This window comes from Dermacentor albipictus, chromosome 2, assembly GCF_038994185.2.
Source record: "Dermacentor albipictus isolate Rhodes 1998 colony chromosome 2, USDA_Dalb.pri_finalv2, whole genome shotgun sequence".
Lineage (NCBI taxonomy): Eukaryota > Metazoa > Arthropoda > Arachnida > Ixodida > Ixodidae > Dermacentor > Dermacentor albipictus.
Window position 1 is genome coordinate 39195685 of NC_091822.1, and position 20977 is coordinate 39216661.

General features: G+C 44.3%; 1 protein-coding gene across 1 annotated transcript in view; it reads left to right on the top strand.

Annotated features, from left to right (window-relative positions):
• The window catches only part of LOC135918265 (uncharacterized), a 168747-nt gene extending 148279 nt beyond the window's left edge, over positions 1-20468 (top strand). Inside the window, exons 9-11 of the mRNA XM_070533557.1 lie at positions 5218-5394; positions 18172-18309; positions 20258-20468. Coding sequence (XP_070389658.1) covers positions 5218-5394; positions 18172-18309; positions 20258-20419 — 477 coding nt within the window. The 3' untranslated portion in view covers positions 20420-20468. The remainder of the gene's footprint in view (positions 1-5217; positions 5395-18171; positions 18310-20257) is intronic.
• Positions 20469-20977: the final 509 nt, after the last annotated feature.

Sequence of the window (20977 nt, forward strand, 5' to 3'; positions counted from 1 at the left end):
ATACGTAGGACGTCTCGAATAACCTGTTATTCACAATTTCAGCGGTTGTCTGCATCAACGGAAATGTGGCCTAATGGGAAACTCACGTCTTTAAGATCAGAATTAGTGTAATGGCGAAACACACTACCAGATTCCTTAATCATTTATTTATGCTCTAGATGTAAAGTTGCTTTCACAATAACAATCAGAGATATCGATTCATCAGGGCATGGGAGGAAAAAAGGAGGAAGCGTATACCTGACGCCTTCCCAGTTGTCCTCCCGAGAAGCGGTGCCTCATACAACAGTTGTCCAGGGTGGCTTGAAACTAAACTCGGCTTTCAGGCGGGAGCACTCGCTGCACCAAATATGAAGAGTTTTATTGCGAGTAAAACTCTACCGACCTTACGCAGTACATACGCACGCACGTAATCAAAACGCACTCGCACGCACACACAAATATATGCACTCTCGAAGGGCAGACACAAAAGCGCGCACGCGCACATTGATAAACACAAACAGACACGCTTACATGCAGACAGACACGCTAACAGGTGCACGCACACACACGACATACACAGAAACATGCGCGCACACGCACGCATACACAAACACGCTCACAAAACACGTAGTACGCACTAGACACACGCAAACACGCCGACACATACAAACCGGCATGTCCGCGCGTGCTCTCGCTCTCTCTCTCACACACACACACAAGGGGAGCCGAGCGCGCGCACACACACACACACAAAGCGAGCCGAAAACATACTGAAGGCGTCCGGCAAGCACCAACAGCTGCACGCGACCGCGTCAGGGAGAAACAATACCGCGCCGGTTCTTTCGAAAGGTGGCAAAGCCAGTCGTCCTTTTTCTACGCGACAGAAAAATGGCCGACCACATTTCACTTAAGTACGAATAACCGTATTACAACAAGCCACACTGAACGTACAAGAGAATCACATCCATGAACGTTCAAGCGCTGAGAAACAAAGCGGAACTATGCAGGCGCACCAGGCCCGATGTAGGTTTCACTAACACTTGTCACACGGGGCGCAATAGAGGTAGTTAACGGGCCCTAATACAAGCGCAGCTACTCTTGCCCTTACATGAGTGAATTATGCTACGAGATGCCAGTAAGATGCTTCTAGAGCGAACAAAAACACGTTACCCACGAAACAAATACCAAATAAACGGGCACTTGCTTGAAAATTTCCAGTATGGCAGTGCTATCGACCGCCGACACCGGGCACGTTGCAACTGCTCTTGTCATCTTCCAGTGCGATCGAACGCTTTGCTTTGAAGTGGGGCACGAGTAATACACAAAGCACGGGCCATATCTTTTTCTACATTGCGCACATAACTAATTACACGTTTAAAATTATTTTGCACAGCGCGAGACGCGAACACAGGCGAAATAGAGACAATAGATTTCATGTAGCAAGAGTACAGTAAAAAGATATGGGGTTTTACGTGCCAAAACTACTTTCTTATTATGAAGCACGCCGTAGTGGAGGACTCCCGAAATTCCTACCACCTGGGGTTCTTTAACGTGCACCTAAATCTAAGTACACGGGTGTTTCCGCAAGCAGCGAATGCACTGATGGCACAGCTTCCGCCTTCCCGTGCTTCCGCGCGCCTAGTTGTCCGTGACTTCCTCCATGTCCGTGACGCTACAGCGTGGTCGCGTCCCTTTCGGTTGCTTTTCATTGGGCAGGGGGCGGCCACGTAGATTGCGCTGCTCCCAAGTCAGTCGAATTCTTAAGAAAAGAACATCTGATGCTGCCCGTTTATTCTGACAGGTTTCCTTGCTCGCATGGCCGCCTGCTTGCTGCTGTTTCGTTGTGGTCGCTAACTAGGGCGGTGAGCCGGTATTTGCTACTAGGTTTCGTGCCGAGCATTTTTTGGGGGGCGCTGTCTGTGCCGCATCACTATGGGTACAGCACACAAATCGTGAGCGTGAGGGACACGATCGGCGCTTTTTTGCTGGTGCGATTAGATTACTCGCAGCGTCCGAACCAAGCAACCTTGCGAGGTCACAGCGTAGTTTAAACGAGATTGTGGCTCGATAAAGGCGCTCACATCTTGGTCGTGTTACGGCGAAGTGCAAGCATTCATGAGGTGACTGAAGACTTCGTTTGTAAGAGCGTATGCTGTGGATAAGCAATTACAGCTTTGACGACACCTGCCCCTAATATACAGGTTGAGCCTTACAAACTGTGTCCGAGGATTCGCTTAGAAAGCACATCAGTAGGTTAGTAAAACTCTGAATAACTTAGGCAAGGTACATGGATATAAGGGTTTGAGAACTTGCCGCATGATCTCGCCGCTATGAATGTCTGCTTTTTGGCTTCACCAAGCAAATTGTAGGTTGATGTCATTGTACAGCAGAGGCTCGTCTAACAGCATGTCCCTGTTTTTCGGCAATTTATACAGACAGCTTTTTTAATTTTGCCACGTTTTGTTGGGCTATTAAGGGCATCTACGTATTTGTGCAGCCTTGTGCAAGTTGCTCACGTGTTTTCATTCTGCTACCGCTGTTTGTCTTAGAAGTGTTCAATTGTATGATAACATTACTGTGAGCACACAATAGCCCGATAATTGTAAATGAAAGTGCGTACTTTTTCTCCGTGATACATTTTGGAGTGGTCGTAATGCCAGTAACATCACAATCCTAGAAAAATAATTGACAATCACTTACGAATGCGAAAACTTAATCACTTGACGGTTGTACATTTGCAATTATCGCATGACCGTGGTAGGTTAGTACATACATTGTCACGTGTCCTTCACAATTCTACCTTAATCTGCCGTAATCCACCTTGCTATTTTTTGTACGAACCTTAGTCCAATTTATCCCACCCTAATTCATATTATTTCGCATTATTTACCCATAATTGCTCATAAATAACGTTGTTCTATTTACTACCTTCTTTATCACAACTGACGTCATACAAGACGCTGATGACGTCCTATTTTATTTATTTGTTCTATATAATTTCAAGGCATAGTAGGCACAAAAGAAAGAAGTGGCGAAAATATACAATATTTGCAATGCAGGGCAAGAATAGAAAGTCAAACTGTAAGACACTCAACGGCGATGTTGAATTAGTGGTGTCAAAAATTGATACTGTAGAGGCGGGAAGGCAGTTCTATTCAGTGGCTGTTCTTGGCAAAAAGGAACAATGGCACATCAATATCGTGTTGGCGGTCGATGTGAGACGATATATAACTTGGTGTGGTGAAAATATTTTCTGTAAGAGTAGGGTTAAAGTAGCATATTATATGAAAAAGACCCAGAAGATAGCATCTACGACGTAACCAACGGTCAGGTAGACCTAGTGTTCTTTTCACGTACGTGAAACTATAATGATGTGAGTAATTTGAGATAATAAAACAGGTGGCGCGGTTCGGAATGCTTTTTGAATGCTTTCAAGGGAAATGGCAAGATTGGCATGAGCAGGATCTCGTATGCATTGTTGTTGCGGAGAACGCCAGCTTTTCTGCCTGAAAGGACATAAAATGCTTTCGCATTAAAAATGCAATACATACTTACATTGCTCAATGCGCGGACATGTACACGGTACCCAGATTTACCCAGAACACCCTTCAGTCATCAATTTAACACCCTTCTTCGAGCCAAGTCACATATTTTGTGTGGTGTACACCTTTATGATAGGGTGTTATGGCCGAAAAGGCTGCTAAAAAGGTGTAGACCTAAGTGTAGATGGAGAACACACGCCTTTTAACTCCCATAAGGGCGTTAATATGTTTAGTGCGTCGGGCTTCCTGAAATTCCTTCCTGTATATGCTTTTTGAAGCCCCAACGCCGAAGTAGCTAAACGCAAATGAGTGTACATAGTATCTTTTACTTAGGTAATAATTTTTTCGAAACACATTTTCTTATGGATCGCCTCATACGTTTGCTGTGGGACGTTACATGACGGATATTTATTTTTTAAAATATATTTTAAGTCTTTGTTTCACCAATACGTGCTCAACTATTAATTGTGTGGGCCCTAGGGGGCTGTAGCTTCCCTTGCTGCCATTAACCAATACCAGCCCATCATCCATTCTTACAGTCTACGGGATTTGCTGGATATTTCAGTATTACAAAGATGTTGACGACTGAAATTTGAAATTGATTACCGCTCATCATTGCAAATATATTCCCACACACCAAAGAAATGAGAAACGTAAGGCAGGTATAAAAAACCCGCGGATATTTTATAGCTGCGCACAGCGCAAGACCATGGAGTACTGCCGCTGTGCTTTGCATTTCGATGGTCGTATTCTTCTATGTGCTAGCTCACTGTCTAAAAATGCTTGTATAAGCTTGTTTTTTTTTTGTCCATATTTTGTATTTCTTACACGAACGAAGCCCCCGTTTTTTTGTATGTTTCATGTCTAGGGTTTTGTTTTCCGGTTTCAGAACAGGCGTTATTGGTTCTGGGATGGGCACAATGCTCACTATACTCGCGCACAACTTTGTGTGGCCATGAAGGCAAAACCTGTGCGCGCTTTGCCTCCGTAGTTTTACTTTCTTAGCCACAAAATGTTGTACGCGAGTATACTTCTAGTCGTCTCTCACAAAGCTAAGTGAGTCATTAGCCGGCTGCAAAACGCTAGGATCATCGATTGATTTGCTGTGTAAGCAATGTTGTTGCTGAAATTGTATCAGAGCTTACCACAAATCAAAGGTTGCGACAACGGTGACGCGGATATTTGCGAATTGGTGATAGTTCGGCAGGTGATTCGGCAATAGTGAATAGTCCTCTCACAAGCACAGCTCAGATATTAGAATAGGGATTGTTCCGAGACTGAAGGTTCTTCCGACAAAAAGCACCGCCCAGGCGGGGCTCGTGATGTCCAGTTCTCTACTCTTGTGTCCTGTCTGCGCGCTTCACCTCTTGTTTTGCATAATGAATCCTCACCAACTAGCTCCACTTTCTGTCGTTGCAAGCGGGGCCAGCGTTTATTTTGGCTAATATTCTGGGGTTTTCGTTTATTTTGGTATCGTATTTTTGGCCGTCCGCGTTTGGACATATGCAACTCCCGGCAATGCTGTTTATTGTAAAGGCATGTTTACTACATCGCGCGTTACTTTAACGAGGTCCGACTATGTCGGTTTTCATTACGATTTTTTTATGTTTGAATCATTCTTTCACTTCAGTATCGCATATTATAGACATTTGTGGCCCATCTCTGTCCTTCAGACCTTGTACGTATTCTCGTGCAGAGGAGCCATTGGCATCTCGTGAGCTCCAACACGACGAGGTACATCAACAACAATATATTGGTGGGCCTGTCGTTCGAAATGGGGGCCCTGATCTACGTCCTCAAAAAGGACGCCCGCAACTTGAATAGCAGCGCTTACGCCGAGTGCACCAACTTCGGCATGACGAGTCGCGATGTGGTAAGCTTACCTTGCTCTAAATTTCGTCCTTTCTGGGCGATGCTGCAGTGCCAGGCGATGCCGTTAGAACAGTGGAAAATTCGTTCATACAAATACACAATAGGATAAATAGTGAGGAAAAAAATATTGCGTACCTACAATGTGAATTCAATGTTTCACTTTCAGTTGACGCGAAAGTGAAGATGTCTGGTGTAAAAAGAACCGACCTGATTTGGTTCGTGAACACCTTCACTGATTCTTGTGTAGTATCGCGGAGTTAGTTGACTAGCCAGTCAAACCTTCACATTTTGCTCAAATTCTTTAGAGGTGGAACGCAATCTATATTCAAAAACATATGCTTAGTCAAGAGCAGACATCGTCAAGTTGTGTAACGACAACAAGACCCCCACATGCATTCAATGTCTCGCTTTTTCTCGCTTTGTGTTTCACTGTGGTAAACGTAATATATTTAATGTTTCCGCTGTGTCCCGTACTAACCCGGCTTGATGCGATATTTGCAACGTGTCCCTTGAGATAGGTATAAGCTTCGTATTGCATGACATTTCCGTTTCGTATTCTCTTCGAAGGCGACTAAAATCCATTTGAAAACTCGAAGCGGCTTTTAGTTGCCCTTAAGGTATTTATGTTACTGTATAATATTCCAAGCAGGGCACCGATCAGTCACCGAGAAACAATCACAGTGACGAACATCAACTTTACGGTGTGCTCATAGTACAACGTAACAATTTAAAATCCGTGATGTTAATGCAGTTGCTGCAAGGAGTCGGCTTTTTCGACGCGTGGTCTATTAAGCCAAAAAAGGAAATGAAGACCGTATTCTTGCAGTATTAGTTCATTTATTATCGCAATTGTGGATGAATGAAATTGCACTCTTGTATAGCACTATAATTTTATTTACTTAATGGAAAAGTTTTGGATTTAGGTAATAAATATTTTTACTCTAGCTATAAACATAATAAAATTTCATAATAATTTTATAACTGTGCTACTCTACAGCACATGAATATATCGCAGTATGAAAAAAAAAGTGATTAATGTAACAGATTGTACTCAAAAGATGCATATAAATATCTACTTCAAATCTGAGTTTTGTTAGTCCTATTAGCACATTATCACTCTATGTCAATGTGAGGAGTAAAATAAATCAATGTTCTCCGCCTTAAGTGTCCTAAGTACGGGTGTTCGAATTGCTAAGTATTAGAAGAAAATACAAAAAGTCGAGAAAAACAGTCTTGAAATAATAAATTGAATACAGATATTTTGTACGTTCCAAACATTGCGAAATAGCAAAGACGCCTGGAGTATTTCTGGCGAAAAATTTGGGGTGACCCCATCTCACGATGCGTGTTCACGTCAAAAGAGACTAACATTGAAGCTGTGCAGAGAAAGACCGCACTGCCATCGGCGAAAGGCGTCGTATATGTGGCTGGTACGAAGCCGGGATCATTTCCCTGCGCTTCCGATGATGATGATGACGACGTAGGAATAGCAAGCCCTTTCACAGCGGGTGAACACAGGCAATCAGCTGGCTTAAAGAGAAGAAAAGAACTTAAATAATGAAGAAGACGACGATCACCGTCGCCTCACAGATAACATATTGTGAGGCCTGGCGAGAAGTGGTCCACCACAAAGACCGCCGCTTTTTGGTGACCGCTAAAGTGTATCCCTCCTCCATGTTACGTGCGTTCACAGGGACGGTTCTTTGCAGGCAAGTCACTACGGTACGTATGCACCACCGAGACGCAAACAACAAATGCTGTTTAACCTGACAAATAACATTTTGAAATAAAATAAATTCGCGGGAAGAACGTGTAATTCTTCATTTGGCTGGCGGCCGCTGAAGTGCCGTCCACGTAAGCACCTGCATGCATCCATCGGTATCAACAGGCATATAGCGGTATAATAAAGGCAATGCATGAAGCGCTTGGCCAAGGCCCTTGCCTGCACCTGCGGTGTGTTAGCGCTTAGAGATATTATTGGACGAAACTCACCCGCGAACTGTGCTCACTGCCCATACCAGGTGCAAAGTAATAACTCTGCGTAACATTCTGTTCTACTGGTTTCATTGAGACACAGAGAACGAGGTGTTGTGGTGGAAGTAGTCGAGCTTGGTTTTCTTGCACTTGTCAGAACTACCACACACGACACCGTAACTCGTTCCATTCGGCCACAAATTGTGACTGGTTTTCTTCCAGAGGTTAGAGGTGTTTCAGTAATACAAAAAATCCGTGCATACGTGGCTTGTGGTATACGTTATATGAACACGGGAACATGAATTTCGTATTGATTCTCTGACGATGGGCAAAACGTGAACAAGGTGATTGCTGGAGCCAACGTTTCGACAAGTGGACTTGTCTTCTTCAAGGTGACGTATGCTTTCCTCGCCACAGTATATATAGGTGGTGTTCTTCTAAAGGGGAGAGGGAGTGAGGCGGGAGAATGCGGAAACGAGGGAAAATGTGTTAGCCTGTCGAACTGAGAGTAAAGGAACGCTGTGTACAAGGTCAAAACCACCCCTGTCTGTCAACACACGGGCGTTAGGCGGCGTGCCAAGGGCGTCTGACACGCCGGCTAACAAAAAAAGGAAAGGAAAAAGAAAGAAAAAAAAGGGGGGGTGGATACGTCAAGAAATCAAAGTAAGCGTTGTTGCCTATAGCTTGATGTTTAGCATAGCGAATAGATTCTAAAGCTCCCTTTGAAACATTTATGCCTATTGGTTGCAATGTCTTGAACTTATGGAAAAGGTATGATTCTCTGTATTTTCTTTCTCGTTCAGAACGGAAATTTGACTCTAAGATGTAGCGTTTAAGTTCATCAAAGTTATAACTTGGTTGGTTCAAATGCTCGGCGACGGCTTTGGGAAACTTTTTAGCTGTGTCCGCGCAATGTCCGTTTATTCTGACGTTCATTGATTGTCCTGTTTCACCGATATATTGTTTCTTACGGAAGGAACATTCAAGCATATAAATCACATCCAAACTTGTACAAGTGAAGCTAGATTTGACTTCATGTGCATAACTGTTTGCGGTGCTTTTAATTTTAATGTCGCTTTGAAGGTGCCTGCAGGTTTTGCACCTAGGGCGACAACATGCTTTTATTACGGGGGAATGCTGTTGGCTGACTTTTGCGTGCACTAACATGTCCTTAAAGTTCTTGTTTCGGCGATAGGTAACCCTGGGTACATCCTGGAACGCTTTTCGCAGATGCTCGTTACTTGATAATATTGGGTGGTATTTTCTTAGGATGTTGTTTATGTTTGGGTGTGCATTAGAATATGTTGTTATAAAGGCCGGTTGTCTTTCAAATTCCACTGTGGGCTGTCTCTTCGCCAATTCCGACTGTCTCTCTAATCTTGACGCAGCATCATAAGCTGTATCGAGAGCAACTTGGGGATAGTTCCTTTCTGCTAGCATTGATTTAAGGTCATTTAGGTGGTGGATATAATCGTGGTCTTCGCTGCAGATTCTTCCTATTCGTTTCGCTTGTCCAACAAAAATTCCTTGCTTGCAGTGTCGCGGGTGATGACTGTTGTAGTCTAAATATTGCTGGCTATCTGTAGGCTTCCGGTAAATTGTCGTTCTCACTTTTCCGTTTTCTACGTAGACTGTCCTGTCCAGGAAGTTGATCTGACTAGGAGAGTGGTGAGCAGTAAATTTATTACTCGGGTGAAAGTGATTGAAATGGCTAATTAGGTCGGTTAAGGCGCTTGGACCGTGTTCCCATAGTATAAATATGTCGTCAATGTAACGACGATAGGTGTGGGGTTTTAAAGGGTAGTATTTCAGCAGGTCTGCTTCAAGCTGTCCCATGAAAATGTTCGCATACGTGGGAGCGAATGGCGTACCCATGCTAGTGCTGAAAATTTGCAGGTTGTGTATAGAACTGAATTCGAAATAGTTGAGCGTGAGAACTAACCTAAGGAGCGATAAGTAAACTTCAGGATCGTACGCTTGGGGATCGATTGCGAGGTATCTAGAAACGGCTTCAATTCCTTCACTCGTGGGAATGTTGGTGTAAAGGGAAGAAACATCGAAAGTGACTAGAATAGCGCGGTCGGAAAGGATTTGGTTGGCGTTGATGGCGTCGATAAATCGAAGGAAGTGTGGCGTGTCTTGAACGAAAGATGGGAGCATGGTGGGTATGTTTGACAAGTGGTGATTTAAGAATTTAGATAGTGACTCAGTAGGTGTGTTGTTATTAGCCACAATAGGCCGACCTGGGACTTCTGCTGTAAATATTTCTTCCACCGGAATTTTATGTATTTTAGGAAGAAGATAAAAACGGCCTGCTGTTTTGTTCTTGGGCATCATGAAGTGATATTCAGACTGCGTGATTAGTTGCCTGGACAGGAGCTCCGCTATTGTGCTTATCACAATATTGCTGTAATCTGAAGTTGGGGTTTTTCCCTTTCCTTTCCTTTTCCTTCTTTTTTTTGGCAGCCGGCGTGTCAGACGTCCTTGACACGCCGGCTAACGCGCGTGCGTTGACAGACCGGGGTGGGTTGGGGGGGGAGGGGGGCTGGTTTCGACCTTGTACACAGCATTCCTTTACTCTCAATTCGACACGCTAACACGTTTTCTCTCGTTACCGCATCCTCCCACCTCACATCCTCTTTCTTTAGAAGAACCCCACCTATATATACTGTGGCGAGGAAAGCATACATCGCCTTGAAGAAGACAAGTCCACTTTTCGAAACGTTGGCTCCTACATTCCCCTTGTTCACGATTTGCTCATCGTCTTGAATTTCCATCTCCTGCATTCCCCGTCTTTTCTCTGGCGGACTAGGAAGGTAATATGAATGTGGCCCAACCATGGGAATTGTGACAATGTAGTAGAAGTGTCAGACACTCACGAGGTTCCTTCGTGCAGTGAGTTGATTGATGCGCGGCCACTGTTTACTCGAGCTGGTGTCATGCGCTCTTGGCAGCTATTGTAGCTTGCTGCGGCTGTCACTGACCTCATCCATTGTATTTGTTAACAAACGTGCATTCTCATAATAGGCGCTGTACCGATTGGTTTGTCACGCATCGCTTGCAGCGACACGCTTGATTAATGTGATTAGGATTGTGAGGGTAGTTCACATACTTTGCGCGGCATAACTGTCTATCTACCCATCTGTGTGTGTACCATTATGTATGTATGTATGTATGTATGTATGTATGTATGTATGTATGTATGTATGTATGTATGTATGTATGTATGTATGTATGTATGTATGTATGTATGTATGTATGTATGTATGTATGTATGTATGTATGTATGTATGTGTGTATGTATGTCGCTAGCCATTCTTCCGGCGAGCTGATTTTCTCTGTAGTCCATTGTAAACCAGATAGCTTATTGGGCTACCAATCTGAGAGAACGGCGTTCTTAACGAGCCATTGGACAAGCATTGGCCACGGGACATGTGCCAGAGTGCACATACTAGCTGCTCTTCAACGAACTTTTTTTCACGCCGACATGAGTCACCGTAGATGCGAGACGGAATAAGCACCGCTATTCGAAGAAACTGGAGACCTTTAGCGTGTCCGGTATTCCGGCAAATGCGGGTGGTTTGCCGGTTTAGCGGGGGCGTAAACGTGAGCGGCAGGATTGGTGGCGCTAGCTGGTGGTGCAAAGCTCAACCACACAAACACAGAGCTAAATACTGTACTCTGCTTAGCTCCTGGTGTAAATATTCTACAGTGGCGTAATCGTGTTCACAATTGCGTCACTGCCAAAAATTTGCACCACTTGCGAAGCAGGATATAGTGGGTTACTGCAGTTTTAGCTCTGTGTCTGTCTGCTTGAACTCTACGCTACCAGGCGGCTGCAGCGATCCAGCCACGCCCACGCAAATCCGGCAATCCACCCAAACCGCTCCCATTTACCGAAATAGCGGACCGGCTAAAAGCCTCTACTCTTTGACGCCGATAGCGTATGCGCAACAGGGTCACGCTCATTTTTATTGAACCTGTTTGGTGCCAACTTAAGTTACTGCGTATGCAATAGTTGAAGAGGGACACTCTCCCCTTTGGCGCAAACGTCTGTTACTAAGTTGCTGCGACTGGGATTGTACCCCGCTCTACAATGACGAAACAGATCCCGTAAATTTATTACGATGCTGAGCGGAATCTATCCGACGTCACAAAGGTTCCTCAAGGATAGCCACCCGAAGCAGTTGTAGGCTGCGCCATGAATTAACTAGCCATATGGCGACCTTCAATTGACCTCTCGCGAATTCGGGTCACTGAGTAAGTGCTGCAGTATGTGCGGCCATTGAGGGAACAATTCTCATCGTTAGCAGGCACCGGCCAGCTCGTCTTGTAGGCCATGCGAGAACTTCTAGGCTAGGCCACCAGATGGTGAAGCGTGTCGAGAAAGAAGCGCGACAGAGGAGCCTGGTTCGTGCATGACGCGTTTGCCATCGTTCGCATGCCCCGGCATGCCACGCATTTCGGACGTCACTCACAGGCTTTTGCGGTGACGACGCTAGATGGCGCCGAGTGTCCTTAGGCAAGCACGAAATAGGCATTCCGCTTCAGTACACGCTTCATAGATAAATTATCAACTTTTGCGGACAACTTAACTGCATTTGCTTGTCATGAAGATCACTCTCTGTAACCTTTATTTGTAAGCCCACCCCTTATGTAATGCCCCCTAACCGGGGTCTTTAGGGTAATAAAACGATGTGAAGTGAAGTGAATCGTTTCGCGGGCGGCAATGCGTTGTGTCACTATATTGATGCAACGCTAAACTCATTACCGTCAACAATCATCGTGAGATGGATTCCACCACTTTGTGATGTGAACGTGTATCTGATGATGAGGCGAAAAATACGACAATGGCAGCGCGACCAAGCGACGCTACGAAAAGGCTACGAACTGTCGACCTTTGGTGTTAATTAGGCAGAAGTTAATCAAGGCACAGTTACTAAACATAGTGTTAATTATGGCACTCGAGCCACTACCCTTGGTGGCAGTCAAGCCACCAAGGGTAGTGGCTTAATTGGTAGTGCCTAAATAAAACCTTTGGTTTTGTTAAGGCGATAATAATTAAGGCAGATGTAATTAAGATATAGGTATTTAGGCACTCGAACGCACGACCTCTCGTGGGAGTCGTACCCACGATCTTTGGTGTTAGGTCGAAGTTAATTAAGGCACGGGTAATTGAGGTAGAGAAAATTAAGGCGCTTCAAACCTGCACCGCTGTTGCATAATGACTAAGTACCACGCAGTGGTCGCAATGCTTTCGCATTCATCGACATAGAGATGGTTAAGTGCCGCTTTAATTTGTGGACGAAGACAACCCAACCAGCCCAAGTCAGCACATTCAGAGCGACACATACAGTGGCACAAACCAAGTGAAGCAAGTTGGCGTCAAACAGGTTCACTTAGGAGCAGCATATACCCGGTGGCGCATGCGGAAAAGCCAAGGCTAGCATGAAAAACCTTCATTGTTGAGTGGCACATACGCACTCTCATTTACCCATTGACATAAGCTGGTCCAGCCATTGGTCCAGCCACATTGGTCCAGCATTGGTCCAGCCACCCGGCGCTTGACGCATTAAAGCATGAGTTGCCAAGTGACTCATGTTGGCGGGAAAGATGGACAACCTGTCCCTAATTATACATATAATTTGCTACAAATGATTTTGGAAATCGTTATCACATTTCGCACTTGGGAAAAGCTTTTCGTTGCTTACAGACCTACCTATATCTTCTGAGCGTTTAGTATTTGTTCCGGGAATTTATCGCTAAAGCGAATCAGCTAAAACCGCTCGTTTGGTTTCGAGCCCACGTCACTCACTACAGCAAAGCGATGCTCTAATCGCTAGAGCATGCCAAGGTCGGAGGGAAAACGGTTAGGGACAGAGGCAGGCAAGCCAAAGCAAGGCAAGGCAGGCAAGCAGGCACGCAAGGAAAGTGCCGGAAGTACACTAATAACGCTAATCGCATTAAAATCAATAGGGATTTTAATTCGATAAGCATTATTAGTGCATTATTAGCACTATTATGGATGTCACCATCCTTAACATTATGGCTTCCCAGTTGAAAAAGGCAACAGGAATTCTTGTCGCAACTACAGAATTTTCTGTCGCGACTACAGAAATTTCTGTTGTACGACAGAAGTTCCTGATGTTTCTGGAGTTGCGACAGACATTTCTGACGTTACGACAGAAATTCGGATGTCGCAGCAGAAACGTTCTGTCGCGAAGACCAAGAGTTCTGAAGTCGCAACAGAAACGTTCTGTCACGTCAACAAGAGTTCTGAAGTCGTTACAACAGCTTTCTATCGTGACAGCGATTCTGACATTCCGACAGAAATTCTGTCGTCGCAATAGAAAGATTCTGTCGCGAAGACGAGGAGTTCTGAAGTCGCAACAAAAACTTTCGGCCACGACAACAAGAGGTCTGAAGTCACAACAGCTTTCTATTGTGTTAGCGATTCTGACGTTACGACAAATTCTGCCGTCGCAAGAGAAAGATTCTGTCGCGATGACGAAGAGTTCTGAAGTCGCAAAAAAAACGTTCTGTCGTGACAAGAATTCTGTAGTTACAACAGCTTTCTGTCGTGACACCGACTGACTTTACGACAGCAATTCTGACGTCGCATCAGAAACACTTGTGGCGACGACCACAAGAGTGTATGAAGTCGCAACAACAGCTTTTGTTCGCAACAGCGATTCTGACGTCGCAACAGGAACTCTCTGTCGGGACTACACAGAAATGTGCTACTTTTTGTCGCAGCGACATAAGTTTTGACGCCTCGACAGAAGCGCGTTCCATCGCGACGCTTTAAAATTGTATGTCAGTTTCGCATTGGTGGTGCACACTGTAGTTTTTTCTTGCACGGTTTTCAATCGTGCTTATCTGCAGCCTGCAATGATGATAGCACCGACACCGGTGTTAACGTCGACGTGGCCAATTGTTATAATTGTGCCTTACGACGAGGCACTAGCAACGCCATACTAGCCTCATCAAAATCATACCATCTGCGGGAATGGCTGCGTATCCATTTTACTTTATTTGGTAAGATGTGCCACACAGGCCTGTGGACTTAAATGTGCCGTTACACTGACACATTAGTTACTTTCCCAGAAATATTGCATAAGCTTTTGCGAAGCGGAAATAAAGTCTTGGGTTGTTCCTCAACGTTGCGTGAAAAGCTGTTTCGCTCTGGTCTCATTATTCTGATACAGCGCTGTGGTGAGAAACCAGTATGCTGTCAGAAAGAACACTCATCCACGAATGTTTATGCAGCTGTTTTTCATTGAACACACGAATTATGTGTGCGCTCAAAAGTGTAAAGAACGAGATACAACTGTCGAAATTAGCAGTAACAGCCCCACAGTCACCGTTGTCTATTTCTGAATTTCTTATTTAATATGGACATCGTACATCAATACTGATGTTCTAGCACTCCACGATGTACCTGTCGATGGTAAAAACACTTTTGCTCTTCTAGAGATTCGGCACGGGTGCCGGTGGAGTGATAGCGGATCTTGGCTCACTTTGCAAACATCCGGTGGTCAACAAAGCCAACTAAGTACTTGGGTGTGCCGCTCGAGCACTATAGTGATACCGCACAGTACTGGTCCTATGAAGCTGATAGAATGAGGGAAAAGTCAAAGGGTTGGCTTGGCCGAGATTTGTGAATGTTTAGACATGCTTCTGTGTGCAATCTCTTTTTAGTAGCGAAAGTGTGGTATATATAGCAAGTGTTATCAATGTGTCGTTCAAGTGTGCAAAAAATGCATCGTGTTTTTGCCGTATTCATATGGGCTTCCAGTTGGGAAAGGATAAGCAGAACCAATTTGTTTCGTTCAGCTCGAAGTGGTGGGCTAGGTCTGTCGCATTTGTTTATCAGACAAATTGTGTGGCGTTTTCTTTTTTTGGGGATCAGAGAAGTGATTTTCTACGCACAGTAATTCAAGTTCGTTTGGGAAAAGCACTGCCGCAATATGTTGTAACGACCAGTGATGTGAAGGGAGGAAGTATTAGGGGATATCTGCGCGAAGTGGTTGATTCACTTCGTATGTTGCGTGTGCGGTTTTCCATGGAATATCTGTGCTCTGTGAGAAGAAAAACACTGTATAAAGACTTAGTTTATACAATGTTGCCAATACCATTACACAGGTCTGTAAACTGGGGAGGCCAAGGAGAAGATGTACTGAAACGGGTGAAAAAAATGCCAGTTAGACCCTCTCAAAAAACGCTTTTCTTTAAGCTACACACAAACACGCTACCCGTAAAAACATGGTTAGAAGAAAAAGGAATATATGTGCCCTGGACAGTACACTGCTTACTTTGTAAAAAGCCAGAGACCATTGAACACGTTTTCATCGATTGCTGGGATCCAATATTTCATTGGGAAGTCTTACAACGTACACTTAAAAAAGAACTACCGATTACACCTCTTGGTATTCGATATTTGCGAACCGATAACGAAGGAGGAGTTCCGTACGATATGTTTATGCTCCTTGGCCTCCACAGTCTGTGGAAAACGAGAATGGCAGTGCGACACTCGGCTGTCGATACCCTTCCGCCGAGAATAAACTTCATCGAAAGTGTCGCGTGTATTCGGGAAATATATCGTACCCAGAGTGAGCCTCCCGAGTGGGTGGCTATTCTTGATGAACTGATCAAGCTGAAGCGATTCTAATATATAATGATAGCCAAAGTGTGGTTGACATGTTTTAGCATTTGAATGTGTTCTTGGTTTGTGCTGCAAACAGGCAATAAAGAAAAAACGTAGGAGTGCTGCGGTGGTAAGATGCGAGGCTCGGAATCGTGAGGTCCCAAGTTCGAGTCCTCGATGGGGACGATTATGAAATTTTTTTGTACTTTTATTTTTTTATTTATCGTACTAAGAAATTTACATAGCTTTAAGGAGGTCTCTGTCAATTTTTAATTAAATATTCATGAAGAACTACAGAACTATCTACTGCAGGACGTCACACTACAGACAACAGAACTACAGACAATAGAACTGCAGGCAACAGAACTACAGGCAACAGAACTACAGAAACAACGTCCCAAAATACGACAGACTTAAATTTCCTGTTGTGTTTTTCAACTGGGTTACGCAATTATTGGCGCGAAAACAACGGAAGACGCAGATTAGAAGAACGCCGACCAGTGTTCTTCTAACTTTGCGTCTTTCGATATTTTCGCGCTGATTATTAAGTATGTATCACTTCCTACTCACCCATCTTTCTACGTTACCGCATGAAGACGGGTGGCAACAAAGCTGAAACAATGTTGACGGCACCAGACAGAGAAATGTAAGGATTGAAAAATATTCAGGCGAAGTGTGGTATCTCATCACGAAAGAAAACAAAAGATCAGTGTAAAAAAACCTAGCTGCACACGGGGCATTACACTGGTGTAACACTAGCCGTGTAACAAAACTTCCTGCATTATCTTGACATGGCTAACTAACATACCCATTCTGTAGCTTTAAGACTTATGCTTTCCTATATAAACTTTTTAAAAACAATTCTACATTCTGTCGACAATGATAGAACAAAGTCACAAAGAAGTTGACCATCTGAGTTGACGAACTGTTTCCGAATAACTTAATCTGAGGAAATATGGTTTGTTTCAGCACACATTTTGGATTATCCTTAGATGCGAGCTACTGTTTGTCGACACATTTTCTGAACATGTGGGGATAAACAGTTTTTGAATAAGCAGTGTATAAATCCCTTATCAATAAAAATAAATGTAACCATACGTGCTAGGTCAAACACTACGTGAGAGTATTTGTTTCTGTTACGGAAACTTGGGCGGTTATTGCTTGATGAGTGTACAATTTTGCAGGGACATTTTACAGTCACAGGTGTGTACGTCTTCGTCCCATAATTATGTCACAAAATGAGCATATATTTGCCTATGTCTAATCCAACGATAAGTAAATAAAATATTAAAGATGTAGTTTTAAAAAATCAGGGGCCTCTCACGTGGTTCCATTGGTAATTTTAGTTATATAATGCTAGTTCGGAAGCGCCGATTAGGAACCGCTCTGCCTCAACTATTTTTCAGATTGGTTCTAACTTATAATTCACAGCATAAATTTAGATTCGGCGTTGCTTTGCTGCCAGGAGGTGACCTTCACGGCCTACATAAACCCTCACTACCTTAGCCCTGGCAAGCGTTCACGAGCGATTCTCCTTGGCTGTTTTCTCTCGTAGCGGAGAGGATGGACCGCTTCGCATTTGCGTCGCGAGCACATGCTCCATTCCGCCTCACCCACAACCCTGCCCACACAAGCCTGGTGGCTCAAAATTTGTGAGGGGCCATCCAAGGCGCGTGTCATTGCATCTTGCATTCAGTGTGCGATTGTTCCTCCCAACTTCTGACACTCACGCAATGCACACGCAACACACATACTTCACCCATACAGAGGCTGCACAGTTTCGAGACGTTCGCTAAGATAATTTATTACAACGTCATTTAGGGAATTAGGTAACGGCGAAAAGAAAATTTTACTCCGTATTGCTCCGTTACGTGACCTTAAAAAAAGTGCCGCTTCAAAGCCTCCCTCGAACACAATTATTGCACATAGTAAAGCGATATTGTACCGCTCCTTTATTGGACAGATATATGTATAAAATTACCTAAAAAATTGCTCCAGGCTACTATAGATCGGGGCACGTGCTGCACATGCACTTCATATAACACGCGAAGTTGTGTTATCTTTTCTGCGTAACCTGTCAATAGAATGAGCGCTCCGTATTAGACAGCAACTGTCGTTTCCATTGATGAATATTTACAGCCTATATATTGGTTGCAGATTTGCGCGACAAGAAAACATGTTGACAGAGATGAGCAGCTCCTAAGAAGGCCGTATTTTATATATGGCACATTTCTCACTACAAGCACCAACAGGCACGTTGCCTTTGCCGAGTACCACACCAGCGTCCGGGACAAGGTCAGTGGGCCAGCGTTGTGCTTAACCAATGTTTCTGATGAGGAAATGTCATGTGCAGATCGCACACTTAAGCATGTGCAAGAACCTAGACATCTGTTTTCACGCTTCATAACGATGGGGAAAAGCAGACATACAAAGGCTCAAACGATTATGGCTACTACCTGAGCGAGGAAAAATAAACCTGTACAGAATTCTTCTAAATTTCTTCCACACCATACCTCCCTAAGCAAGAACATAAATAGTTGAATGGATCCAACTAAGCATCATTGCTTTACCTCTGTGGTTTCCTTTTCTTGCCTACTCCTATAGTTTCAAGGGTATCACCGTTCTTAACATGGCTTACCGCAATATTAGTCTTGTGAGAAAAAAAAAATAACACTCTATCTGTATGCACTTTGCCAGCATACGGTCGACTTCATATGATGCAATTCCCGATGCTGCATGCATACTTGTGCGTGCTTTCCAACTTATAAATTATAAAAAAGACGCTACGCTAGGTGCCTATGCGAGCTACTCAGCCAATATTGAAATGAAAGTGAAAACGTCGATTGACTCACCGCGCTCGACACCCTCCTCATAGAGTATGAGAGCTGCCACATTTAATCATTAAGCGTGCACCCCATACGGGTTTTATATGACGCGCAGATTGTCTAATGAAACCTTATCAAGCGTCATCACCCGTACAAAGTCATTTGGGTCGAAGCTTAGAAATTTTGCCGGGTTTTACGTGCCGAAATCACGATTGATTATAAGGCTCGCTGTAGTGAAGTGCAGATGATTACATTAAACCACCTGTGCTGCTTTAACGTGCACTCAGTGCATGTAACAAGGCCATCCTTACGTTTAAGCGGCATGTAAATGCGGCCTCCGCCGCCCAGATTGAATCGCGTACCCTCGTGCTTATCCACGCAAACGCAGAGCCACTACGGGACCAGAGCGGGTGGCTTATGAATGACGAAGGTTGCCTTTAAGCTGATTCTTCATTATCTCTTGCAATGTCATTAAAATGCATTGTTATGCGATTATTACGTTTATTCCTGGCAAAGGAACCATTTTCCGGGGTACGTAGGAATCTGAGACAATTAGCCGACGCAGGTAACTCAGGTGAATATTTCAGCATTTAAATGATGGCGCCGAACTCAATTGTCTCCTGAACTTTTTCTCCCATGCTTCATCTCATCATTTTCATTGTTTTAGCTCGTTCGGCAAGGTGGAACGATGTTCGCACTGTAATTGTGTTTGTGTCATTTACCGATATTTTTCCTAGTATTTCATTATATCTCCAAATGAAGTGTCATTTTCAAAGGTTACTTGATCTTTCAGTACACCGCCGCTTAAGTATTGCAAGATATCTATGGTATCTTAACTTGCTTTTAGCAGCAACGCGCTCACATTAATCTGAACCTCTAATATCTGAACTACATGTGGGCGTACGCAACAAGTAAAGGGTCTGCAGGCACTTACTCTCAAAGGAAAGAATGAATGTGTCGGTTCAATAATCACGTTACTAAGCGTTACGTACAGTCTTCTGCGTACTGTGATTGTGCCTGAGCCAAGCGAATGTGCTCAGTTGAGGTAGTACGATGACTCACTCAAATGTATACAGGCAGATTGCTCTTGCAAAAGATGACTGGACTACAACTGTATTTAAAAGGAGCACTAAATGAGAACGCGCGGCGTTTAGTCGGGTCTGTTTTGTAATGAATGTTTCATTTTCTGGAGCAGTGGAGATTCCAGCATAGTAACCAACACCCCGGGAAGAGTAAGCATCCATGGCTGAGTACTAACGACTTTTACGAATCGAGGTAAACGTGGCAAAAGCATGGAAAAAACGAGCTGAAGTCCCCTTTGGAGTAGGCGCTAAATCTAATGTCTGCCTGTTCCATGGCGCCGGTGCTCATTAGAGGCAAATGCTGCACCTAACCGAGCAATCGCCGTTCTCACGCAGTACACCGCGGCCCGCAGGAGGTTTGGCTCCGTGCGCAAACGAGCGGCGTTGATGCTCTTCAACGTGCACCTTGGGGACGTGAGGAAGAAGTGCGGGCCCGACGCTTTCACCATCATAAAATGGATCTGCGAGGACTTCAGAGGTGTTAACAAGTGCAACTGAGCCAGCGTCTTTTCGTCGTGCACCTGGAAGCCGTAGACCCGCCAACGGAGTGCGGTAAAATAAATGAAATTTGTTTTTTACAATTGCAAGGTCCTGCTGCCTTTCTGTCTGAGTGTTCTCCGACACCAACGCTACCCGCAGACCATGTTTCTCAACCGTGTGCTTAAATAACAGAGCCATGAGAGCGTACATTACGAAATGCTATAGACCTGTTCGGTGGCTCAGCTGCAGCGTTGCCTTTTTTTTTCTTGCTCTGCATAAGGTCGCGACATGAAAATAATTCGACCGTGGTGACCACATATTGATATGTGCGTTATATCACATCTGTCACAATCGCACATTCATGGCGCGCCGAATAACCCAAGATTGCATATACAGGAAGCCATCTATTACGCCGCTTTTCATACATATATGTGAGAAATTCAAAGTCAAAGGCATTATGAATCGACTCACTCAGACTAAGGATGACTAACATTCTTACTGGGTTTCGATGAGTTCCACTGACCCCAAAGGGTGTGAAGTCGATAGCAGTTTGATCCCGTGCGTTGCACAGAGAAC